Source organism: Brassica napus, chromosome C1, assembly GCF_020379485.1.
Source record: "Brassica napus cultivar Da-Ae chromosome C1, Da-Ae, whole genome shotgun sequence".
NCBI lineage: Eukaryota > Viridiplantae > Streptophyta > Magnoliopsida > Brassicales > Brassicaceae > Brassica > Brassica napus.
In genome coordinates, this window is record NC_063444.1 from 29556200 (window position 1) to 29583263 (window position 27064).

Here is a 27064-nt window from a genome sequence, read left to right on the forward strand (position 1 = left end):
TTATAGAGTATCTACTGTATGTTGAATCATTTATTTTAAATATTTGTATTACCTATAATTTATGCAAATAGATTTTACAACTTATAAAAATAACTTTGAAATTAATGTAAATAATTTATATTACTGTTTTTTTACAAATATTAATTAATATGCGCCATTTGTAAATATTGATGTTAGTCTTTATATCGTGATATGTATTTTTAGTAGATTGAGCAATTTTAGAAAAACATCAGTACTGATTGGAAAAATTAAAGTGTATTGAATGAGATCTAACAATACTAAAAGGGACATATCCTGTGTCCAGGGAATGCCACGTCATCAAAAAAATTCGCCCAATCAGAAAGAGTTATTCATCCACGTCAGAAGCGCGCGTCCAGAATCGACCATTTAATAAGGTGGGCTTCTATGGGCTTTCTCTGTTCTATTTTCGGTCCGGTTTGGACCCATCTCGCAGGAACCGAAGTCGAGAGATATGATTCTCCACGCCGCTTACGCTTCGTCTTCTGAGAGAGAATCAGATCAAAGAGCAAAGAAAAAAGAAACTGATAATTGATCGAGCAATTTACTTTCGCTTTGATCAATCACTACGTTCTTAATGGTTCCGTTCCATCTCCCTCATCCTCTCCTTCTTTATATACTTAGATTCTCTCCTCTCTCAAACCAAAACCCTAGAACCACTCAAACCTCAAGACATGGCGATGAAACGAAATGGGAAGGCCCCCGTCTCCTCCGATTCTGATGAGAAAGTCGTGTTCTTCAATGATGTCTCTTTAGGCCCCCATGAATCTCAGTTGCGATTCCGACTCATCCACTTCTGGGAGGCTCGGAACCCGGTGAAGAAGACAGTCATTGGTCTGGAGATGCTCCTCATCGACGAACAGGTCTGGAGATTCATTATTCATTCTTTAGCAATTTATTTTTTCACACCGATTCTTATTTCATTTTATTTCGTGATCCATATTGAAAATCTTATTTGTTCTTATTTCTATTGACAACAGGGAACTGTTGTTCAAGGATTCATCCCACCGGGAAGAATTAAGAAGTTCTTGCCGGACATGAAACGTGGATCAGTTTACAAACTCATCAATTTCTACGGATCGAAAAACAAGCCGGTGTATCGGGTTTCTGACCATGTCGCGACCGTCTCTTTCACATGGAACTCTGAACTGATCCCGCTTCACGACATTCCCATCCATTTCGCTGAAGACCGTTTCAGGTTTCATTCACATGAAGATTTCGAAGCAAATTGTGATCTCAGAGGTGACCTCTATGGTAAGCTCTTTAATCTTACAAGTAATCTCTTTGTTAAATTGCTTTATGTTTAGATGTGGGTTCGTTCTAGCTTAGTTTTATGTGACGTAACTGGTAAAAGTTTTTATAGTTTTGGTTTAATATATAATATATAAACATGTTGATAGTTTAAGTTAAAGAGTTTTTGGTCTGCTTTGATCATTCTGTGAATCACACTACGTACTAAAAGAACAACATGTTAATTAGTTTCGTTCATTTGGTTTATAAAGTTAGATCCCTATAATTTTATTTATCCATCTAACTTATACTCTTTATGAACAATGTGTTAGATGTCCTTGGCCACATGAAGCTGGTCAATGGACAGACTCTTACTGAGCGTCCAACCCTTGACGAATTGGAGATAGCTGCCACTCGGCACGTTTTGGTTCATGTGCAATCGCATGAGTAAGTGTTTTTTTGTTTATTTTCAATTGACTATCTCTCGGCAGTTTCTAAGTCTGTACGTGTTTTTTCAGCGGCCCTGTGATGAAGCTCTACCTTTGGGACCAGGCTGCAACAGAGTTCTGCCAGAAATTCAAAACCTTTGAAAACACTCCAACAGTGATTTTGGTCACGACTGTTAACCCCAAACGTCTCGGAGGTTAACGTTTCTTCTTTTAGTCTCGCATTTTCATTAATTATTGTGACATGTATTACAAAGAAGTTTGTCATTTGTGTCTGTCATGTTTTATACAAATTTCCACTAATATTTTTTTTTTTTTTTTGTGATTTTACTTCCATTGTTGAACAGGTACCCTTGCCCTCTCCTCTATGTCCTCCACACGGGTGTTCATGGACAATGATGTCCAACCAACCATAGAGTACTCCACCTGGTATGTACTCATGTATTCAGCATCTATTCTTCCAAAATTGTTGTGAAGCCCACGCTTATATCTATTGCGGTTGATGACTGATAAATGGTTTATATTTTGTATCAGGCTCGGCTGTAACCCAGACACTGCTAATCAGGTTATTGCAGAGGTGGTAACTAAGCGTGAGACGCTGTCTATAGCGGACATATTCTCCTACATCAAACAGGACTCTGCAAAGGTAATATTCAAGCAAATATTTCTTACTTATTATGAAAGCACCAATGTTTGTATGAAATATAACTTTTTATAATAGAACTTTTTATAAGAGAGATGATATGAAATGCTTATACACTGTCGCAGGATGCCTTTTTTGAATGCACGGCTACAATTGATGATGTTGTTCATGGCTCTGCTTGGTACTACATTGCATGCAGTGGGTGCCATTCTAAGGCTACGAAAGGCCCAACGTCGATGGTGTGTACAAACACAAAGTGTGAGAAGGTTAACACAACTGGTGTTGCAGAGTATGTAGTCTCCTCTGAATATTTAAATACACTTTCACTGGTATTTGCTTCTGCTTATTACATTTGTAACTTTTGCTTCTAATTCTTTCTTCACAGGTACCGTGCAAAGATATCTGTTTATGACAACAGTGAGCAAGCTGTTTTTGTCTTGCTTGGTGATGCTGGTCGTTCTTTAACTGGGAAGCACGCATCAGAGTTGCTGAGCAGCTACTTTGAGGTAAATAAGCCAAATTTTTTTGCTCTCATATGATTACAACTCACACTGTTATTATTGGATGTAAGGCCAATGGGGACAAAGGAGCTGAGGATGAGGTGCCTGTCCCAGAAGCTCTAATCAGCATCATCGGACAAACGCATAGGTTTTGTGTGAAAGTGACTGATCACAACTTCTCAGGCAACACCCGAGCTATAACAGTCACCAAGGTCCTCTCTCAAGACATCCCTCCACACACAGAAGAATCGGTTGGAAACAACAATGCTGCAGCGTCCAAGGTAACGATGCTGACCAGAGACGAAGTGTCCGACTCCTCCAAAAGCCGTGGAGATTGTGCAAATGAAGAGAGTAAGAGGGGGTATGACACTGCTGATCCAGAGAAGGCTAAACGCCCAAGATGTGAGAATTAGAGCTTTGTTCATCTTCTCAGATGTTGCAAGGTCCACTAAATTTCAAGTCTTTGCTTTTCAATTTCAGAATTGTTTTCTGGTTTTCTTTCAGTTTCTACATTTCATAGTTTTTTGCTTGCAGACAGTTTAAGAATTGATTTCTGGTTTCCAAACAATTATGTTTCTAATATCCTACTCTGCGTTTTTAGAACTTCTCTGCTCAGTTAATTGTTCATAGGTCTTCATAGTTTGTATTGAGTTATAGATTTGAGTATCATCTTTCGCGTGAGATGCACATAGGATGATAAAGTCTGTATAGTTCACTTTATACAAAAGGATCACGTAATATGCATATAGAGCATATGTTGAAAAGTAAGTATTTGTCACTTTTTAATGTAAGTATTTTGATCAATCAATTTCGTAACTTGATTGACGGCTAGAATCTTGCACTGACATTAAGAAAATTATAATAGAGTATCTGGTCAAGAAAAAAACTTAACTTCCTCTTCCACACTTTTTTATCATATTACTTTCTCTCTCACATGTAAAACTTAACTTCCTCTTCCACACTTTTTAACATATTACTTTCTCTCTCACATGTTTCAACTCCGTTTACAAATCACCATTGGAACTGTCAACTAAGCTCACAACAAGCCAATTCTCTAAAAGCAAGGTAAGTGTAAAAACATTATAGTAAGCCTAAAACATTACATTACATATTATAGAATACTAATTTGCAATGTGATTGAATCTAGGGATCGCCATATCAACGGCATGGAGAGCACACCTCCCACCCCCCCCTGGCCAAATTGAAGGTAACACAAATCCATAATCCAGTTTCTGTTTGATGTCCTAAGACTAAAATGTAAAATATTGTTCTTTTGAGGAGTTTAAGTTTTTTTTTGGTCAAAGATTTTAATAAAGTTTTCTTTTAACAAATATATCTTTAGCTGTTAAATATATTTAGCTTCTACGCATTATTACATTTTTAGCAGTCCAATATATATATATTTAAAATATTATATTTAGTAAAACATCCCCACCTCTAGAAGCCAAGCGCACCATTCTCTCAGAACCAATCGGTTCTTAAATATACAAACTGGTCCCAGTATATGGTTTAATTCAACCCCGAAGGCAAAACACCCAAAGACCAATCGGTTCCATAAGAATATAAACTGGTCCCACCTATATTTCGGTTCCTTAAATATAATAAGGAAAAGTTCTGCATATGGTTTGATAATGTTTCAAATAATCCCATCAATCAAGTAAATGATATCTCCTTCAATTAACGTATGACACTGTAGTCAAATCTTAAGCACTGATTTCCTTCCAAATACTCCGTTTTATTAACACTATACGAATAATTTGGCAGACAATATAGTTACCTATTGGGTGATTAAAATAATATCATACAAAACAACCCGGGCGTAGCCCGGGACCGCCTCTAGTTCTTCATAAAAGAAAAATAGTTATTTATTCAAGGAGGAGGCAGAAGACTTTGACGGAAAGAGAAATATAAAACGAGAGAGATTGGTAAAGAGGGCATTGAACATTAAAATAGAAATAGAACGAGTAGGAAGAAATGGATACAAACAAAAATACAAAATAAAAGACATAAAAACAAATATTTATTACTTTTGTTTCGTATCAATTTTGATAAGAAATGTTTTTAGGGCTTTTTGCAAAAGTGACTCAAAACTTGGAGTCAAACAGAAAACTAACCTTTTCTTTTGACTCCTTTTTTTTTGAGATTTTAACCCCACACCTGCATTTTATCTACGAAAATGCCATTAACATTTTGTTTTTTTTTTTTTTCGAAAATGGCTTCTTTACTGTCTCAACCTCATCTTCTTCAAGTATTTACAATATTGCCACTGCAATGAATAGTGGCAACAACCTTGTACGAACTGTTTGGAGCTTTTAATGCCCTTTAATGCACGTAAATCTCTTTACACTCTCTCTGTTTCAATTGTTATGAACTAAAAACAACATTTCTTTCACTTTCTCTCTATATTCATCCAAAAAACTCAAGCTTTTGATTCAAAATATGGGCTATGGTTGACAGAGCCATATTTCTTTCGTTTTTACTTACGGTTGCTTTCGTTTGAGGTTCTGGGTGGTTGGAGAAGACCCTGTGTGCAAACGAAGTCATCTCACCTAGTTTAAGGTACGAATTTGAATTTTTTTTCAAGATCTGTTCGCGTAGAAGACTTACTAGTAAGTCATCTGTATGTAGAAGACTTACTGATGAGTCTTCTGGTCAAACGGACGACTTAAATTAAGTCGTCCAGCTTTGTTTGTTAAAAAAAACACTCCAGACGACTTATATATACGTCGTCTACGAGAAACGGGCTAGTTTTGCATTTGACCGAATCGTGTCAGATCTTTGACTATTTCTGGACGACTTATAATTCAGTCGTCTCTGGGAAAGTTAAAATTTTAATATTTTATGAAAACTTGACGACTTACGTGTAAGTTGTCCTAGGTTAGTTTTGTAATTGAAAAATAAAACTTCATAATTTAACTTTAACCAGACGACTTAATATAAAGTCGTCCCTCCAGAAGACTTAATTTAAAGTCGTCCGGGGAAAGCAAAGTCGTCCAGAATTTTTCCCAATTTTCTGGTCAAACCTTGCTTATCCCGGACGACCTTAAATTAAGTCGTTTAGCTGGACGACTTTCATCTAAGTCGTCTGGAGAAAGTTAAATTTCAAGTTTTATTTTTCAATTACAAAACTAACCTTAGGACGACTTACACGTAAGTCGTCAAGTTTTCATAAAATATTGAAATTTTAACTTTCCCAGAGACGACTGAATTATAAGTCGTCCAGAAATAGTCAAAGATCTGACACGATTCGGTCAAATGCAAAACTAGCCCGTTTCTCGTAGACGACTTATATATAAGTCGTCTGAAGTTTTTTTTTTAACAAACAAAGCCGGACGACTTAGAATTAAGTCGTCCCTTTAAATTTTCAATTGCAAAAGTGACCTCTTTAGACGACTTACCTTTAAGTCTTCTGGACGACTTAATGCTAAGTCGTCTGCGGCAATGTTTATTGAACTTCTTCATTTTCTCTATGTTTACTAATGTGTTTTATTTTGAATATTTGCAGATGATTTTTCAGTTACATGCAGTGTATGGAGAATGGTTGTTGAGAGATTTCCGTTGGGATTTTGTGGTTGATGATCTCAAAGGAGCAAGATTGTTTTTATTGAATGAAGATTCAACACATGCTGAACTTGTTGCAATGGCTCAAGAAGATTATAACCTGGACATGAGAACAGTGAGTGTGGAGATTAGCTACTCATTACCAGCAGAAATGATGATGGCTCCAGGCAGTCTTCCCATTCATGTTACAAGTGATAGACAAGTTCGAAGATCTGACACGATTCGGTCAGATCTGACACGATTCGGTCAAATGCAAAACTAGCCCGTTTCTCGTAGACGACTTATATATAAGTCGTCTGAAGTTTTTTTTTTAACAAACAAAGCCGGACGACTTAAAATTAAGTCGTCCCTTTTAATTTTCAATTGCAAAAGTGACCTCTTTAGACGACTTACCTTTAAGTCTTCTGGACGACTTAATGCTAAGTCGTCTGCGGCAATGTTTATTGAACTTCTTCATTTTCTCTATGTTTACTAATGTGTTTTATTTTGAATATTTGCAGATGATTTTTCAGTTACATGCAGTATATGGAGAATGGTTGTTGAGAGATTTCCGTTGGGATTTTGTGGTTGATGATCTCAAAGGAGCAAGATTGTTTTTATTGAATGAAGATTCAACACATGCTGAACTTGTTGCAATGGCTCAAGAAGATTATAACCTGGACATGAGAACAGTGAGTGTGGAGATTAGCTACTCATTACCAGCAGAAATGATGATGGCTCCAGGCAGTCTTCCCATTCATGTTACAAGTGATAGACAAGTTCGAAACTTGCTGGAGATACTCAAAACCCATAGAGTATGTCTTTGTGTATCAAGCCGCAGCAAGGTCGAAACGGTTTCAGAGAAAAGGGATATTGATGAAGCTGGTGAATGGGAAAAAGATGTTGGTGATAATGATGAAGCTGGTGAATGGGAAGAAGATGTTGGTGGTGATGATGAAGATGTTGGTGATAATGAGTTTGTTGAAGATGAAAATCAAGATGGGGAGGAGGAAAATGGGGAGGAGGATGCTGATAATTCTATTGTTGGTGAAACGGATCAGAATGGTGGGGATTACAGTCTTTATGGAAAGGTTCCAGATGAGGACGAGGAAGATGATGATAATATTTGTTTTGAAGAAATCCAAAAGGCATATGCTAAGACAAATGCTATTGAAGGAGGAAAATCGAATGGTACCATCTATGTCAACCAGAGTTTTGTTAGCAAGGGTGCACTGCTTTCAGAGCTGCGGTTGGCAGCAGTGAGGGGTAAGTTTTCTTTCAGATTATACAAATCAACGAAAACTCTCTAGGATGAGAGGACACAAACCCAGGAAGAAATCAAGATGGCAATCTTGGTTGGAGCTATCTAGGATGAGAGGACACAAACCCAGGAAGAAACACAGGGCACGGAGATGCTCAAACTGCAAGGAAACTGGCCATACGAAACCACAATGTACACAACCAGTTGACTAGTTGTCCAAACGACCTAAATTTAAGTCGTCCCGTCTTGATTACCCGTCCAGACGACTAAATATTTAGTCGTCCAGTGTATTTTATTTTTAGACTACCTTCTACTATCCCTTCAAGTCGTCCAAACCTTCTAGACGACTTATTTGTAAGTCGTCCAGTTGGAAAACCTTCCAGACGACTTATAATAAGTCGTCCAAACCTTCTAGACGACTTATTTGTAAGTCGTCCAGTTGGAAAACCTTCCAGACGACTTATAATAAGTCGTCCAAACCTTCTAGACGACTTATTTGTAAGTCGTCCAGTTGGAAAACCTTCCAGACGACTTATTTGTAAGTCGTCCAGTTGGAAAACCTTCCAGACGACTTATTTCTTCCAGACGACTTATTTCTTCCAGACAACTTATATCATGTTCAAATACAAAAATCATGTTAAAAAATCATGTTCAAATACAAAAATCATGTTAAAAAATCATGTTCAAATACAAAAATCATGTTAAAAAATCATGTTCAAATACAAATCTAATCATACATGCCCACGAACTTATCACCATCCACATTTTCTTTCAGATGCTGATCAACAAGCTCCTTCCATATATCCACCGCCATATTATCCCTCATTTTCTTCGCGTTGCACCTAGCAAAGTCTTTAGGGTCAAAGGAGCCCCCGAGCGCATGACATTCAATGTACTTTACAGTGTACACGCCACAATCACCATTGTTGGCCGTGGGTACACCTTTCAGCGGTCTCTCATATGTGTATGGCTCCAACCCGTATTTGACCCGCATTTCGTCGGTGGCTGCGCACTCAACAAGCAGATAAGGGACCATCTGGAGAAAAGGCTCCATTATCGCATCCCATGCGTCTGGTACACTAGATGAAGGTATGCTGTCCCAGACGACTATGTGCCTCTTAGGGATCGATATCCAAATAGCAACCCAATGCTTGTCGTCCAAGTTCACTGGCGCATAGATATCATCAATGTCCTCCCCCCACTTCTTGTTTGATTGGCAAAATGAAGGTATTGATCCGTCATAAAAATACGACGCCCCACCATGTAGAACTCTTCCTAAACCTTTGTGATCAGGTTCCGATGTTTTGAAGAGCTGATACTGCTCTCTCCAAGACTGAGAAAAGTTGTGATCCAGGAAGCACATTCGCTCGCTCCTGAAAGCTTGTGGGTTCTCCTGATACCTCTGCCTTAGCACATTAATCCAAGCATCTATATGCTGCATATTAAATATAACAAGTTAGAAGTTACCAGACGAAGACGACTTATATTTAAGTCGTCTACGTGGTCGTCCAAGTAGACGACTTTCCAGACGATTTATCTTTAAGTCGTCTGGAAAGTAGTCTACTTGGACGACTTTGTAGACGACTTAAATCGTGTGCAGAAGACTTACGCAGTCTTCCAGCCATCCTCTGGCTGTCCGGAGGAAGTGGTACCACCTTGTTGGTGATGTACGTGGTTTGTCCTCGATCTTAGTTAAATAATGACTGCAAACAAAAAAGCAATCAGTTTTGGACGACTAAATCAAGCTATTATGGGTAAAGCAATCACTTACGGATCAGTTTTCAACCAATCAGCGAGTTCCTTCAACTTTTCTTTGTTTACTGGCGGAAATGGATTATAGGCTGCCACTTTATCTTTTTTTTTCTCTGCCATATAAGGAGATCTCACAGTAGGAGCAGGTTTTTTCGCTCGTTTACTCTTTGCACGCTTGTCCAATACAACCAGGCTCGGTTGTGAAACTGGATCGCTTGGCTCGGTGGAAGCGAGGCTCGGTTGTTGATCTGTGGAAGCGAGGCTCGGTTGGTGATCGGTGGAAGTGACAGCAACAATCTCTTTGGAGGTGACACCATCTGCTTTATTTACCGAGTTCGCCTCGGTTGCTGTATCCTCCGGCAACCATCTCTGCAATAAAAGTTGCACACAAGTTAACCCTGGATGACTTAAATAAAAGTTGTCTGGACGACTAGTTGACCCTGGACGACTTAAAATTAAGTCTTCCGTGGTCAACTAGTCGTCCAGACAACTTACGTTTAAGTCGTCCAGGGTCAACTAGTCGTCTAGACAACTTTTACAGTCGTCTGGACAACTAGTTAACCCTGGATTTGATACTAACATCTTTGATTTGAGGAGGCTGTTTCTTTTGAGGAGGAGGCTGTTTCTTTTGAAGAGGAGGAGGCTGCTGCTGTTTCTTTTGAGGAGGAGGAGGCTGCTGTTTGGTTTGATGAGGAGGAGGCTGGTTACTAACCACGGTTTCATTGGCATGAGGGGTAGCCTGTTTGTTTCTACCCCCGGTTTCTTTGGCAAGAGGGGTAGGCTGTTTATCTTGAGGGGTAGCCTGATTGGTTAGAGGTGGAGGGGTAGCCTGATTGGTGACACCAACCTTCTTCTCCACAGCTTCCAATCTATCAGACAACTTCCTAAACTCCCTCATGCACTTATTAAACCCTTTTTTCATAGCCTCAGCTACGCCCTTGAACATAATTTCCAACTCCTCTCTGGTCACCCCTCTAGCCTCTTCTCTAGCCTCTTCTCTAGCCTCTTCAGGAGCCTCTTTACGAGCTTTCTTCCGAGGTCTTGGATTGTCTTCCTCTTCCTCCTCCTCCTCCAACACAACCATCTCTTTGGCCTTCTTCGATGGAGTCACAACCTTAGGTTTTGTATTGACCTTAGTACCAGTGACTTCCCAGCAATCCATGGTCCACTTCCACGGTCTCCGCTCATACATGACTTTAATGATGTTCTCCGCGGGCAGGTCCTCAACCTCAGAGTCCCATTTTGGCCACATTTCACTAATGTCCTTCTCAACAAAGTTGATCACGCGGGTCTGCAGTAAATAGAAGAATCGAGTTAGATATTTGAAAAAAAATACTAAATAGACGACTTAATTATAAGTCGTCTACTAAGTCGTCCAGCTGGAAGACCTTCCAGACGACTTATAATAAGTCGTCTAATAAGTCGTCCAGATGGAAGACTTTCCAGACGACTTAATTAAGTCGTCCGATAAGTCGTCCAGCTGGGAAGACTTTCCAGACGCCTTATTATAAGTCGTCTAATAAGTCGTCCAGATGGAAGACCTTCCAGACGACTTATAATAAGTCGTCTAATAAGTCGTCCAGATGGAAGACTTTCCAGACGACTTAATTAAGTCGTCCGATAAGTCGTCCAGCTGGGAAGACTTTCCAGACGCCTTATTATAAGTCGTCTAATAAGTCGTCCAGATGGAAGACTTTCCAGACGACTTAATTAAGTCGTCCGATAAGTCGTCCAGCTGGGAAGACTTTCCAGACGACTTATTATAAGTCGTCCGATAAGTCGTCAAGCTGGACGACCTTCCAGACGACTTATAATAAGTCGTCTGCGCAGTCTTTTGGATTGAAGTAAATACCTAACTCAAGATAGCAGCTTTCATTGATCTGCGGCCTCTGCTGCCCTCGTAAGCCAGTATCGGTGGAGACGGACTGTCTGCTCTGGGACCACCAATACTAGCACCCAATTCCGGCATAGCTGTGTACGTCCAGACTTGAAGAACTTGTATAAACCCATCCACGGTGTAACAGCCAGCAATTTCTTTGTTCCACAAAGAGTCCATCAGCACCTTAAACGCGACTCTCCCCCATGGATAATTCTCAAACCGTTCTAAATCCATCACTAGCCTTGCAAGAGTAGATCGTGTAGCGGTTGAAAACTTTCTCCCTTCAATGAATCCAGTGAAGATGGAGAGGTACGCGAGCCGCTTGCGATCTTCCCTGGACCAATCCCCGCATCTCTTCAGTGCTGCTATTATCTGATCAGTAGTTGGCCCAGCTTCCAGATGAACTCCCAGCATCCCCCAGAAAGAAACCATCTCTGGGGTAACGTCACATTTTGGTGTCTCAAGGTCCTCGATGTACTCGCAGTTTAGACCAGTGAGGTTTTCAAACTCTAACAGTGAAAACCTCAAAGGTTCTGGACCAACGAGAGACCACATCTCATACTTCTTCTTAATGTCCAGCTTGAAACTGAGCATGTAGTGAACCAGCCTTGAAGCCCAACCAAATCCCTGCTCCTTGAACTTGATGAAAACTCCCAAACTCGACTCCTTGAGCTCTTCAAATTCGTCATCAGTAAGAGCTTTCCTAAGAGCAGTATGCAACTTGCTGTTATCCGTATGATACGAAATGCTATTGTGGGCTTCTGGCTCTTCCCCTGATGTGTATAACCTACGGGGGAGTTCTGGAATATCCATCCTTTTTGTCTGCAAAATAATCAAAGACAACAATATAAGTCCAGACGACTTAGTAGACGACTTATAATTAAGTCGTCTGGAAAGTCTTCCAAATGGACGACTTATATTTAAGTCATCTACTAAGTCGTCCAGTTGGAAGACAAAGCCGGACGACTTAAATTACTTACAAGTCTTCCAGTCGCAGAAGGAGTTGGAGTACTCGTCATTGCGGTTATAGATCTGAAAAAATAAACGTGAAACGGTGAGAATGAGTAAATTGATAGAGACAACGTTTTATGTTCATCTTTTCCTCGAGATTGATGACTTAGCGGCGTTAGGGTTTACAGGGAAACGGCGCTAAGGTTTACAGAGAAGAAGCGGTGGCGCTAGGGTTTAGAAGAAGCGGCGGCGCTAGTGTTTAGAGGAAGCGGCGGTGAGAACGTTGGTGACCACGGTGGCGAGGGCGACGGTTTGTTCGGAAATAGTGGAAGCGGCGGCGCTAGGGTTTAGAGGAATCGGCGGCGCTAGGGTTAGAAGAAGCTGCGGCGACAACGGTGAGAATGAAGTGAGATAGATAGCCGACGTTGAGAACGATGGTTTGTTCGGAAATCGTGGGAATTCGAAATCGCCTTTGAGAGAGAACTGTTAGGGTTTTGAGAGAGAACTGTTAGGGTTTCTGAATTTCGCGAAAAATGAAACAAAAAAAAAAATCACCTTATATATTGGGTAAATAATCCGGTTAGCTTTAAAAGTACATTGGTAAACTTTAAGGTTTGGTCCGGTTTAGACGACTTATTCTGGCTGATAATGTACAACAGACGACTTAATATTTAGTCGTCTGTTTTCAGACGACAAAATATTAAGTCGTCCTAGACCCTAAAATGAACCCCTAAACTAAAATGACTAGATTAACTAACTAACCACGTTATAAAATCAAATTATACTTAAATAGTGTTTACTATACACAGAAATGAATACGCATAAGTAATTTTAAAAATTTTCAAAAACGGTTTTAATGCTTTCCAAAATCTAACCCTAAGAACACATACAATACTACAACATATGTTGATGAAACATAAACTAAAGAATATCATGACTCACTACTTTCACTCATCTATGCTGAAAACAATTGAAATTTGTTATATCTTAATTTATACCTCCTAAGACATATGTTAATTACATAATTCCCATTTTTCACTTATCAAAATATTTTTTACAAAATTTTTAAATTATGTTTAAGACTAACTGTCCAGACGACTTTCAGTTAAGTCGTCTGGACGACTTATTTTCAAGTCGTCTAAACAGACGACTTGCGAAGGGTAGAAACGTAAAAAAAATTCCGTTTTTTTGTTTGGTCACAAGGGGATAGTTGTAATTTCAATAGCCTTTTAGGTTACTTTTGCCTTTGACCCAAGTTGGGGTATTGTTTTGGGTTTGACTCCAAGTTTTGAGTCACACTTGGCAATTCTCCCATGTTTTTATTCTATAGTTTCTTAAAATTTAAGGAATGATAAGGAATCATACGCAGCAAATGTTCCTCATAAATGGCGTAATTTTTAAACAAGAAGTAAAAATTGATTATTCCATTTAGTTTTCTATGTCACCGTTTAGACCCATAGACTCAGGTCTAGGGTAAGAATAAGAGCATTACAGGTATTATGGAAAGAGTAACAATGCTTTTCTATATACCTAATATAATTAGCTTTTATGCGATTCCCTATTATATATTCCCTCCGTTTCAATAAGTTAGATGTTTTAGGAAAAAAAATTTGTTTCACAAAAATAGACTTTTGTATTTTCTATGAAAAAATTGTGATTTTCAAGAAAATTAATGAAAAAATTGGCAAATTGGGCAAATTGCAAGTTTGATATTAGGGAGTTGGGCGACCTCGAGTTTAAATTAGAAGATTGGGCGAATCGCCTTTTCCAGACTTGTGAAATGTCGACAGAGGGCGCGCGTGGTTCTTGATATTACGACCGTGCCACCTCCTGATTTTTATTTAAAAATCAAAAAAAGACCTAATAAAAGAATAAAAAAGAAGGAAATTAGAAAAACCAAAACATCCCTTATATCAAAATATACCAGAACCACCACTAAACAGCTGCAATTGAGAACCAAACATAAGAAGAATCCCACATAAGAACCACTCTCGACTGTACCCAGATCGGCATGGTATCCTCCTCCAGCGTAACGCCCTCGAGGAGGGTGACTCGTAGTCAATGCGCCAGTGATAGAGAAGCAAATCCCAAAAAAATTCCCTGACTAGGCAAAACTGCGTCTCGTTATGCAGGTATCTCCTTTCGCTAAGCTTCGCTGTGAAATTCTTTGGAAAAAGTTTTTAAAAATAAAGCGTTGGGTAAATGTCTGGATTTGGTCATTGTATTTCAGTATCTAGCACGGAGTCCGAACTAGAGGAACCTGCATCCACCGACCAAGAAGAAGCTGCATCCACCGAGCCGGAATTTATTGTCACCACGCCGACTTTCCCGGAAAGACTGTTCGCACGTAATTGCTATCCTGGCAAACCTCGACTGAACATCTATTCAAAGGCGAGTATCATTGGATCGTTAGTGAAGTTGCTAAGAGGCTCCCCTGAAATGAATTGTCTGCTAGGAAGTCAGTTTGGAGCTCTGTTCCACTTACCTGTATCGCGCTGCTCAAACTCTGCGAAACTTGTACATTCTCTCCTCAGCCGTCAGCTGGTTACGATGCGCCTATATGAGCTCTGGTTCTTGTTTGCAGACAAGCCACTACGCTTTTCTCTGCGTGAGTTCGGAGACATCACGGGGCTGAAATGCGAGCCTGAAAGGGAAAAAGTTGGAAACGGGTCAGAATCTATCGATGCCACACCTGGACGTATGTGGAAAGAGTTGTTTGAAACTGAAGATGAAGACGTGACTGTACCAGATGTTCTTCGTATGCTTGAACAGCCTAGTCTTCCTGAGTGGAAGCGGTTGCCACTAGCTCTCATTGCGCTTGTAGATGGGCTCCTGGTTTGTGGTCACAAACTTCTTCGTGTGACGCCTGCTTACGTCGAGATGCTGGAAGACACCAGATCATTTCTTCAATATCCATGGGGGAGAGAGGCATTCGTCAGCACTCTGTCTAGATTGAGACCACCTCAACCTTCTGATCCTTCTAAAATGGATAAATCCCTTTCGGTCATGCGCCTTCGTTTGAAACAGCAGTCAACAGCGTGTTATGGGTTCCCTCTGGCGCTGCAACTTTTTGCTTTTAAAGCTATCCCCTCATTGCTTGAGAAAATTCCCGAACCTAATAAAACCACTTCTTTCTTGCAAGAACCAGAAGGATGCGACTCAACAAATGCACTTCTGAATTTTGAAGACATACTTCTGGTGGAAACCCAAACTGAGGTACAATGTTGTTGTCTATCTTATTTGCAAAACAGAAGTTAAGACGCTCAAACTTTGTGTACTTATGAATGTTTGTGTTCTTTGTTTGAGGTTATTGTTACGTATTCAATCCCAGATGAAGGTGGGGATCCAAAGTGGAAGAAAGAAGTAATCGATCCCCAAATAGATAACTTAGTTCGTCGAATGCGGGAAGGGCACGAGTTCAAAGCAACAGACTTTAGAGGAGGTGATTCATCCCTTCCACCTCTGAAGCCAGCCGAAAAGGCTGAAGGTGTTGGTGTCAAAAATAAGTGTCAAAAGCCGTCTAATCGGTTTGGGAAAGCATGTGATGAACCTGGAAGTTCGACTCAGGCGCCTCAGCGTCCTATTCGACCTCGTCGTGGGATATGTAAACAGGCTGAACCAGGAAGCTTATCAGATAAGGAGCAAGAGCTGAACTGAAAACGCAGTTGGGTAAATTGCGGAACGAGATTTTTGACTGGTTGCATCATGATAGGGGAGGCTCGTTCACGGTTCCGCAAAACACAGCAGCCGGTAAAACAAACAGAGACAATAGTCACGCTGACCCTACTGGCATGGAAGGTCCAAAGAAGCGACGTCCGTTCAGTGGTGATGGTAATGATGAAGCTGAAATATTTTGGTCTGATAGTAAGAAACACAAGAAGAACAACGGCGATGGGTTTAGCGACGATGAGACGATGAGAATGCATGATAATCATTGTGATGGCCGTACGCCAAATGCTCGCTTCTGGGAAAAGGTAATCAAACTGCTCCTACAATTTTTAATGATAAACAATGCCTGAATCCCGGTCTAACTTTTTTGAGGAAAATTCAACGTGTAGGTAGTTTCAATGGCGGGCGAAGGCCCCTCTTTCTCGAAGTCGGCAAAGCCAGCAAAACCGACTCTCCCGGAACCGTTGGAGGTAAATAGATTATAACAATGAATTTATAGGCTCTAGATATATTATGTTTTGCTGTTCAGCTTGGTTTGGCCAGGTATTCAGCGTAGATTATCAGTTGTTCGTTTTAGTTAGTGAGGTGTACAGGAATACTGATTTGTTTGGTCAGGTATTCAGGTTATTTAGTTAAGGTATTCAGGTTAATTTTTGAGGTGTACAGGAATACTGATTTGTTTGGTCTGGTATTCTGGTTAATAGTTCAGGTATTCATGTTAATTTATGAGGTTTACAGGAATACTCATTTGTTTGGTCTGGTATTCAGGTTAATTTAAGAGGTGTTCAGCTTAAGTAGTCAGGTATACTGATCTGTTTGATAGTTTTCAGGTGAGAGATCAGAGGTATTCATATTAGTTAGTCAAGTGTTCAGATAATTTTGCCAGGTGTACAGATTATGTTGATTAGGTATTTTAATGTTAAACTACATCCGAATCGAAGTATTTGAATGAGCTATATCTGAACGTTGTCAGGGCGAGGGGGAGATGAGTCTCCAATATCAGGGCTAAATTTGTTAGCAGAAGAGGTTGAAAAGGGGACACGGAGTGACAATGTCTATAAAGATCCACAGGAGAACACTTGTAGGATGCTTACCGTTTGGTCTCATCCTGAATCTTACGTCCTTCCGCCGGAGGAACAAGGTGGTAAAGCGTCACCGACAAATTCTGAAGATTACAAGACACCGCCAGAGGATGATCCGATGACTGAATGTCGCACACCAGACGTTAGGAATTCGAAGCTGAGTCGATATCTGACTAGGTCATTAAAAAAAGCAGAGATAGAAGGGAAATGTATTCCAATAAGCTCAACCAAAAAAAATGACCTCCAGATGAAGCGTATTCCGAGACGTTCAACAAAGATTGGAGGAGTGTACACCCCAGACAAGAGATTGAAGAAGCTTTTCCAAAGCTGCAAGAAACCCAAATATACGCCCTTAGCAGACTTGGAGAAAGCGCAGTTTCAAGAGTTTCAGTCAATTCTCCGCGAGAAACCGGCACAGTAAGTTGTTTGGATATACTGTATAAATTTCTTGGACTGTCAAATGTTTAATATTGACTTTTGGTTTGTTCTCAAATTTCAGGGAATTCGAAATTGTTATTGGGATCCATGTCTCAAATAAGTTCTTCCTGTCGTTGGCGCGGCCAACAAATTGGGTCAGTACCGAGGTATTCCATTCATCAGAACTTAATCCGTTTTATTCAAGTGGTTTGTACATATTTTTCTAATGGTTTGTACATATTTTTCAGCACATTTCTGTGCTAATTAGTATGCTAGTAAGGCGACATGGACGCAATTATCTGAGTCGGAGGTGCAGATTTGTAGACTACTTCAGTATTGCGGGCATCATATCAAAGTTCGCAGAGTTCGAGAAGGCCTCAGATAAATTGGGATTCAACTGGGGAGGGCTTGTCAGTTTCAGTTTCACCGGAAAAACGCCGCGTCGGAATGACAAGAAGGTGTTGTTGGTTGATGTGGACAGGGTGTACGCCCCAATGATGTGGGGAAAAGATCATTGGGTTGGTCTTGTGATCAACTTGACATGCAGACAAGTGGAGATTTTGGACTGCAACATTCCCCTTAATGAGTCCGATAATGAGGTGAACAAGCACATGGCTTATCTTCTACGCGCATTGCCTCATGTCTTAGCTGCGTTTTCGCCTCCTTCCGATAGTAGTCATCCTGAAGAAGACCAAGCATTTTCATGGGTGCGTCCAGACAATATTTACTTCAACGAAAGGTCTGGCGACTGTGGACCATGCGCGGTCAAATTTCTGGAAATGCATGCAGCGGGATACTCCTATGAGGATATGGGGCAGATCGATGACAAAAAGGTGGACATATTCCGTCAGAAATACGCGATGGATACCTATGAAGAATTTATTGGAAACGCAAAAGTTCAAAACGATGGTTGAAGACGTGTATACTGCCTGCTTCATTTCGTTTGTTAAACCGAATTGTTAACGGTTATTGTATCTTTTCATTCATCCAGACACTATAATTCAAACAGATCAGTTTATCTTTGAAGGTTTTATATCGTATTTCTTATATATTTAGGGTTTAGGGTTTAGGGTTTAGGGTTTAGGGTTTAGGGTTTAGGGTTGCATGTTTAGGGTTTAGGGTTATTAGAGTATAATATCCATGCAAGATCTCACCATAGTGTGTTAGTTATTTGTTTCAAAGGAAAACAATTTCAGAAGTAGTTGGTGTTTTTACTGTTTCATTTAATAAGTATTAGTGTAAAATTTAAAAATTGATTGCAATAACTATTTCTCTGAGTGTGTTAGGTACAAAATGTGGGAGGGGACAATAACTTTCCTAGTAACTCATAAGACTCCTTTGTTTATTTCTTTATTCTATATATACATATTCAATGCTTCTGATAAACATCTCCAACAGAACTCAATAGTATGGCATCTCTAAACATCCCCAATCTTCCAGAAGAAATTTTGTGTAAAATAATAGAGATGGTGGGAGCGGATTCATTCTACTATCTTGGTGGTATTTTGCGGGCTGGGAAACGCGGTTATGCACTTGTCCACGAACCCTCCGTCTTAAGGAAGTGTAATGTTCAGCCAATGGTCACCTTTGCAACATGTCAAATCTGCACTGGTGGTCAGTTTCGAGAGTTTTTCATCAAGTGCGTAACAGCTGGCAACACAAACGCTATCTACTATGAAGGGCTCTATGCAGCACTGATCGTAGGTCCTGAGAAATGTATTAGAATATTGCAACCAAATGTCCCAAATCATGATTTATCAACTTTAGCAGTCGTCATTTTCAACGTGTGTATTGGCAATGACAAGGAAGCCAGTAAACTAGTTTCAGCAGTTCGAAGCTAATCACTATGACCTTCGCTCGGATGCGATAGTTGGACTGGGAGCTGATCTAGAGTGGCGATTGATATCATTTGGAGCGCCATACGTGAACAGATATGGTCCATCTTTCAAATTTCCGGATGATGAGGTAATCAAGTCACCAAGCTGCCTTTATGGCCATGATTACACAGTCGATTTTGAAGGTTCTTGTAAAAACTACAGGCTATTTTGGACTTTATTTATGTTATCCTCGATGTTATCTGTTTTCTATCGTATAGCTTAAGTATTCGTAGACCTTAAGTATTCGTATACCTTAAGTATTCGTCAATGTTATATGTTTTCTCTCGTAGACCTAAAGTATTCGTCAATGTTATATGTTTTCTCTCGTATACCTTCAGTATTCGTATACCTTCAGTATTCGTATACCGTTTAATCAATGAAAAGTGAGTAAAGATAAATATTAATGGAATTATGAATAGAGATGTCAATTGGGCTGTCCATGTCCAATGGGTATGTCCTTTGGACAAAGCAGTTTATCGGACATATTAATCTTAAGTCCAAATTGTACCTAGTCCAAATTGTCCAAACACAAAAAAAGACCATTCCAAAACAGACCCTTCCGAATAGAACCATAAACCATTCCAAATTGGACGTCCATGTCCAAATGGTTTTAGCCCATCTAATTTGGACTTAATAGGTTTCAGTCCATTTGACATCCCTAGCTATGAATGTTAAGTAATAAAAGTGAGTAATTAATGGAATTATTCGTAGACCTTAAGTATTCGAATACCGTCAGTATACGTAGACCTTAAGTATTTGAATACCGTCAGTATTCGAATAACGTGAGTATTCGTATACCGTGAGTATTCGTATACCGTGAGTATTCGTATACCGTCAGTATTCGAATACCGTTAGAATTCGTATACCGTCAGTATTCGAATACCGTTAGTATTCGTATACCGTCAGTATTCGAATACTGTCAGTATTCGAATACCGTTAGTATTCGTATACCGTCAGTATCCTTTAACCCCTCCTCGACTTCCTCCGCCTCCTCGAACAGGGCCTCGAGTGTGGCGAACTCCTCAGTTTCCAGACCGTCGCGGATCTCTTCCTTCAAATCAGCCTTGGCCAACAGGATCAACTGCTGCTCGGTGCGTTCGCCGACTATAGGCAAACTGTAAAAGAATCGTTTGTATTTTGCGACAGTCATTTTGCCCTGGCTGATATCAGACACCATTTTTGGAATGAAAGAGTTTTGCAGAGAAAGAGGATTGCAGAGAATGTGTTTAGAAAGATGAAAAAGATATTAAATGACAACAGAGTAGTATATATATTTCGAAAATAATTAATTAATTTTTTGGTAACAGACGCGGCGTTCCATTACTACTCATCGGTTTAAACCATGCGAATTAAATCGTTGCGACTCCTCGGTAGAATTAAATCTCCGACTGATTAGACCATATGAAATGAAGTAGGAAACTTTCTTGTCGTAGACAGAGTTCACTTAAATTTATTGGCGTGTTAAAACCATAAGTGTACGCGTGTTCGTACACCAACGAAGAGAGAGATGAGAATACCTTAAGTTCATACATTCATTAGTACAAATATGTATAAAGAAGATGTCTTTTCCGTGTCAGAAGGTTGCCCTAATTTCAAACTACGTTATGAAGCTTACGTAACCGAGGGGTATAATGATGACTTCGTACACCCTAACCGAGGGTGTATAATGATGACTTTTGTACACATTATGAAACTACATTAATTCAAATGGGTTTGCTTCTTAATTGGATATGGATAGGCCCATTATGAGATAAACAGTTAAAATTTGATAGAAGAGTACAAATTAACCTTAATATAAAATTACATAACAGAGTACAAATTAACCTTAGAATCCCTTAACCTTAACATAAAGAGTACAAATTTGATAGAAGAGTACGAAAATTACATAATAGATCCGACAAATGCTAAGATCAGCGATCCACCATAATTAATTGCTTAAGCTCTTTGATCTCCTCACGCATTTGCGCAAGTTCAAATTGCAGCTCACGGCGGAGCGACACCTCCTCAGCATACTGACTTCTCAAGCAATCCAGCTCTTCCTCGAGGGCGGTAAGGCAGTCATGACGGATGTGCAAACCATCGTTCTACAAGAAAATATATTAGATTTGTTAGCTAAAAACAATACCATTTCCGTTAACAATGGAGGCAAATTTAAGTATTGTGAACTCCAATATTACCTTAAAATCTTTGCATACGTAATAGTTTCTTCCTCTGTCATCAGCTTCCACGGTGATAGCTCCACCGCAGATACACTTCGTTGGAATTTTGTAATTGGCATAGACACAATTGCTCACCCAGTCATACTCCCTTTTCTGATGCTTCATCTCTTTATAGTAAGGATCCGTCATTTTGTGGTACTGGTGAGTGTGGTGAAGAGAGATTGTTGAGTGTTGTGAAGAGAGATTGTTGGGTGTTCTGAATTCTACTTAAATAGTGCAAGATTGTAACGGCTATATTTTACTTCAAAAGCATTTCTAACGGTAAGTTGCTTCAAAAGCATTTCTACTTAAATAGTAGAATATAATATTGAGAGGGATATATTCACCATTTTTTGTTCAAACGTGTTTATTGGTTCATAGAATTTTATTACATTACAAAATAAAAAGTTACTTGAATATGATCACCAACCCAAGTAAAACTAATATAATAACCATTCCACCAACAAAGTATTCGAAGCCATTGGTTAACCTTGTTCTGTTTTCAGCTAACTCAGACACTATCTTCTCTAGCCTAACCAGCTTCTGCTCAGTCTCATTCTGGAGATCCTTAAACTTGTTAAGTTGTGGGTCATAGTCATTCCAAAAGGTAAGATAATCTACCTTTTCAGACAATTGAAGTGTGTGCGTATCCCTGGCTCTCATCTCCTCCATAACCGCCTCATCCCACCATTTATGAACATGATAGTCTCCATCATTAACATAATCACACGTGTAGTATCTTCTACCTGGATCATTTACAGTGCGAGATGTTGCTAGCTTAGGCCGACCACCACAGTAGCATGTCTGCGGGAATCCAAATTCGACCTCGGGTTGCGGAGGGTACTGAACCGTCGCAGCATAATTGTAATTTAGCTCAGCTTGGTCCCGACGAATAAGATCTTCAACCTCACGGTCTTCTGTGTGGCTGGAGTCATTCCCACCATAGTCCTCTGATTCGGAAGGCTGGCTATAGCTATAATCAAGTCCCATCTTTAGTATAAAAATAGAGTAAAGAGAGAATCGCTAAAAATCTGAAATATAGACGACACAAGCAGTCATACTTAAATAGATTGAGATTGTAACGGCTATATTATTATTGGACCACAATACAACGGCTACATTGTATTTAAATGTCTTTCTAACGGCTAGATTGGCTACACAGATATCGTACACCTCAAGTTATAAACAAGTTACATCAAATCATAAACATGAACACCATATTTAGGAATGACAATAAAACCATACATATCTAATAAATTCAAGAAGAAGCACTGCGTAATCCATATCTCATCAGTTCGCAAAATAGCATTATAGATGTGTTATTAGGAAACACCTAAACAATAACTCCCTTGTCAACAATACATAAAATCTCCTCCATCCATAACCCATCATTGTAGCGGTTCTTTACAAGACTTTTTGTTGTGACCTGAGATATGACATCGACTACATGTGTTTAGTTTCTTCTTCTTCGGCCCCTCCTGAAAAAAACATAACAGCCTTTATTCAGAAAATATCCATGACTACAGTCAGATGAGATTAGGTCGTACCGGTATTTCTCCTGCAGAACGTTTACGCTTGGTCGGTGGACGTCCTGGTGGTCTCTTCGTCTTTGGTGGTAACATGATAAGGTCACTAACCTCCGAAGGTATGAAAAGATCTTGCGGATCTGGAACCGGGAGTGTAACACCCTTTGTTGTTTCATTCCATGTCTTTTTTAGATAGGCGTCTGCAACGAACTCTGAGTGCTGCAAGTCCCGAAACATAGCCGCAGCAATGGCATGTCGACATGGTATTCCAACTTTCTGGAATTCAAGACATGTGCAAGACCTGGTTTCCAAATTAACAGAACTCCCGAAGCCGGTTGTTTTTAGAGTTACCTCAAATTCAAAAGCAGACAGAGGCATCACAGCGTACGCTCTTGCGTCTTCTAGATTGTTCTCCATCAACTCGTCAACAGCCGGGGGGATCTCACCACTCATTTTCGATATCTTTCGCTGTCTACTCACAAACCAACGACTAATCATGCGTCTGATGAACTCAAATAGCGCCATTATCGGGGAATCGCGCGCAGGAACTAGTGCTTTGTTGAGAGACTCAGCTATATTCGAGCTCATTAGATTGTACCGCTCGCCCTCAAAGTGTGACCTTGTCCAATGTCTAGGATCGATCTTCTCAAGATAATCCCAACAGCGCTTATCTGTAAGTTTGATCTCCGCGTAAAGTCTCTTAAAGTGGGATACCTTGAATACCTCGGCTGCCCTGCCAACCATTTGCTTCTGATTCCTTTTCTTGAATTTTGCGTCGACGTTTCTCTGTAGGTGTACGAGGCAGCACCCATGGTGTGAAAGAGGATACCACTTATCTTTAGCAACACATATTTGATTTGCTCTATCAGACACAATAGATAAATCGGAGCCATCTTCTACGATCTCTGTCAGCTTCTCAAAAAACCAACTCCAAGACTCGTTTGTTTCATTGTCTACAACAGCAAACGCTATAGGGAATACCTGAAAATTGGCATCTTGCCCACTTGCAGTTAGTAAACACCCTTTGTACTTCCCAAACATATGAGTACCATCCACCACAATAACCTTCCGTAGATGCTTCCACCCGTCAATGCAAGCTTTCAGCGCCATGAACGCGTACTTAAACCTTGTCTGACCCTTATCATCTTTTTCAGTTTTGATATTAGTAATGGACCCAGGATTTGCATACTTTACAACAAAAAAATATTTCGGCAGGAGCTTGTAAGAGCTCTCTTCTGTTCCTTGTGCAGCCACAGTTGCTAACTCTTTTGCTTTCCAACATTTCCAATATGTGGCCGTAAACAAGAACTCACTCCGGAGCATCTCGGGTAATTCAGATGCGCGCGGTCCAGCTTGGAGCCTTTCATACTTCGATCTCATTAGTGCAGCTATTACTTTCGACGTCGCATGTTTCTTATATTGCGCTTTAGCATCAGATGTGCAGACATGCTTCAGTTGCGCCTTCCTCACCTGATATGTCGAAGATTCCCCCAATTGCTTAGCCATAACATAAAATTTGCAGTTTTTATCAATGCATTTCGCTGCGACGTAGTTAAACGCATGTTTGTGGAACTTGAACCTGAACACCTGCTTTAAGGCATAAATGTGCAAACTGATCTTGAATTCTTGCTTGCTACTGAATAGCTTCCCAGTGTACATATCAGCATCTGCTAGAGTGAAGTCAATATCATCGACGGTATAATCGTTAACTGCTTCGTTGTTAGACGAAGCTTCTACATCCTCAAATCCATATAGCTCAACGGCTCTAACGGATTTCATGAGTGATTCGTCATCAGCCTTATCCTTTTCACGACGTCTTCTTGCGTCTTCCTCACGGCTTCGAGACTGAGGTACCGGTTCGATAAAGTCGTCATCCTCGTCTTCTCCAACCAGGGTTTCATGTGTCTGACCACCCGAAACACACTGAGGTACCGGTTCGACAAAGTCGTCATCCTCGTCTTCTCCATCAGATGTATCATGTGTCGGTCTAGACGAAACACATTGAGGGACCTGCCCAACGAAATCATCACTGTCGTCAACTTCCCGAGTATGCATGTTGAACGGCTTTGGAGGAGTCTGGAGAACCAACATTTGGGAGCTGTTGTCCAAACTTGGGTCCTCTTCTTGATTTGGATCTGAATGATTCTCAGTGTCGGCCACTTGATCACTTGACTTGACACCTAAATTGTTACTTGCTTCTTCAATATTCTCCATCGAAATCCTAGATGAGCCTATGTAATCTCTACCCTCATCTACGTAATCTTCAAAAGTTGATGGTGGGTTTGCGGTACGCTGTTTGTTTGTAGATGAACCACTGCCTTTGTTTGAAGAAGGATTAGTTCGTCCACTCCTCGTTTTAGTCACCACCTCACCACGTACACCTCCATATGTTACGTTCGTTCGACCACCACCACCTACCCCTCCATCCTCATCCTTATCATCGTCCCATTCGCAATTTCGTCCAACAAAATCATGCCATAAATTGTAATCATAATCCTCATCGTCGGCATCTTCGCCTTCCCCTAACGCAGCATCTTCAGTCGTCTCCACTTTATTCTGAACTTCACATGCAGTTCCATCCACTTCACGCATCCCAAAACCATTTGAGGCATAAACTGCTTCAATTTCCGCAACTCCCATCAGAATTATTTCATCTTCGGTCAAATCAGTCTCACCGTCATTAACTTCATTCCGGGTGTGCACATCAGCAGACGTACTCCCAACTTGCATTTCGTTGCTGCTGGCAACTTCTTTGGACTTCAAAAGATTCCCCATTGGCCTCAGAAAATGGATTTTCCCATCTATTTCCTCTTTGAATGTGACAAATACGTTGATGTACTTGTCCACCTTACGTGCCGAAGTAAACAAGTCGAAATCCTTATCTTTGGAAATTTGAACAGGAGCTTCTCTTTCACCAACAGCACAAGATCCGTGTTCACCAAGCCAATATGACATCTCAACGGCAACAGACATTCCAACTAGACCGTATGACTCAATAATGGCCCGCTTCAAGTCTTCAACAGAAGTTATCAACTTCGCATAGACAGCCCTCCCCATACGGTCGCTATCAAGTTTAAAATCCCAGTCACCAGTGTCGTACATAATCCACCGTCCAGAGATTACAACGATGTATGAATCGTGAACACCTACGAAAAAAAAACATAAATTTATTTAAAAATTCAATGTGCTAATCAGAAGCAATAAATATAGTTTCGCACAAAAAAATACCTGAATTCCGAACACCCTCAAATCTGTAATAAATGATTTCAGCAATAACTATAATGTCATAAATGCAATGGTGTACGGCTTATATATGATTTACCTTCGATGCTAGATACAGAACACCCACCATCCGCCATACCCTTTCCTCCCTCACCATATCGGATGCAGCTCATGCCTCTGTGTGTAAAATTCGCTGCCTCAAGTTCCCTTGTTCGGTAGCCTTTTTTACTCCTCAACAAGGAGACAGACAAAGAGATAGGGTTCGTACGTTTTTGTATTAAATAATTAATAGTTGCCCTGTTTTTAATTAATAAATTAAAGTAAAACACATGTTTTCCAAAGTCACCAGTCATTAATGGCCATTCGTCCACCTTGGAGCCGTTGTTTCCCGCGAGAAATCATCACATATAAGGCCTTCAAGTTTTGGGGTCAAATAGCCCAAAAACGAAGCCCAATACCATGTTTCCTTCTGAAATTAAAATAATATAATATTCAATGCATCTCTTACACGCACATCCGGCGCGCGTGTGTCGGTATTCCTGAGGCAAGTTTTTCTTGGCAAAAGACAGCCTGGTCCCACGAATTTCAGCTCAAGATTGTGGGGCAAAAAGGTTTAAACTGTCCACTTTTTCTTCTCTCTCCTACTAGGTTGCCCAACAACCTAATTAAAACATGGGCTTGCCCAAATTTCTAATTCAAACTTAAAAGTTGCCCAATCTTCTAATTTTCCCAAAATTAATTGACTTTATTGAGTTAATATTGGTTAAAATTAATGAAAATTGAAAATTACAGAAAACGATACATTTATTATAGTGATTTAATGTGTCTTCTTAATATGTGTGAAAACACTAAA

At 40.1% G+C, this 27064-nt stretch overlaps 3 protein-coding genes across 3 annotated transcripts; all 3 read left to right on the forward strand.

Annotated features, from left to right (window-relative positions):
* The first annotated feature begins 345 nt into the window (after positions 1-345).
* On the forward strand, positions 346-3506 carry LOC106453461. The gene is made up of 9 exons (XM_048745684.1): positions 346-881; positions 999-1272; positions 1581-1695; positions 1767-1891; positions 2042-2123; positions 2229-2340; positions 2463-2626; positions 2723-2843; positions 2909-3506. The coding sequence occupies exons 1-9, from the start codon at positions 693-695 to the stop codon at positions 3248-3250; spliced, it is 1524 nt and encodes a 507-aa protein (XP_048601641.1). The 5' UTR covers positions 346-692; the 3' UTR covers positions 3251-3506.
* Positions 3507-14422: 10916 nt separating this feature from the next.
* Positions 14423-15877, forward strand: LOC111212620. The gene is made up of 2 exons (XM_048743830.1): positions 14423-15436; positions 15527-15877. Exons 1-2 carry the CDS (start codon positions 14423-14425, stop codon positions 15875-15877), a joined length of 1365 nt encoding a protein of 454 aa, XP_048599787.1.
* A 134-nt stretch (positions 15878-16011) lies between these two features.
* On the forward strand, positions 16012-19155 carry LOC125579920. The gene is made up of 7 exons (XM_048743831.1): positions 16012-16194; positions 16279-16359; positions 16433-16512; positions 16594-16598; positions 16863-17388; positions 17471-17555; positions 17637-19155. The coding sequence occupies exons 1-7, from the start codon at positions 16012-16014 to the stop codon at positions 18300-18302; spliced, it is 1626 nt and encodes a 541-aa protein (XP_048599788.1). The 3' UTR covers positions 18303-19155.
* The last annotated feature ends 7909 nt before the right edge of the window (positions 19156-27064 follow it).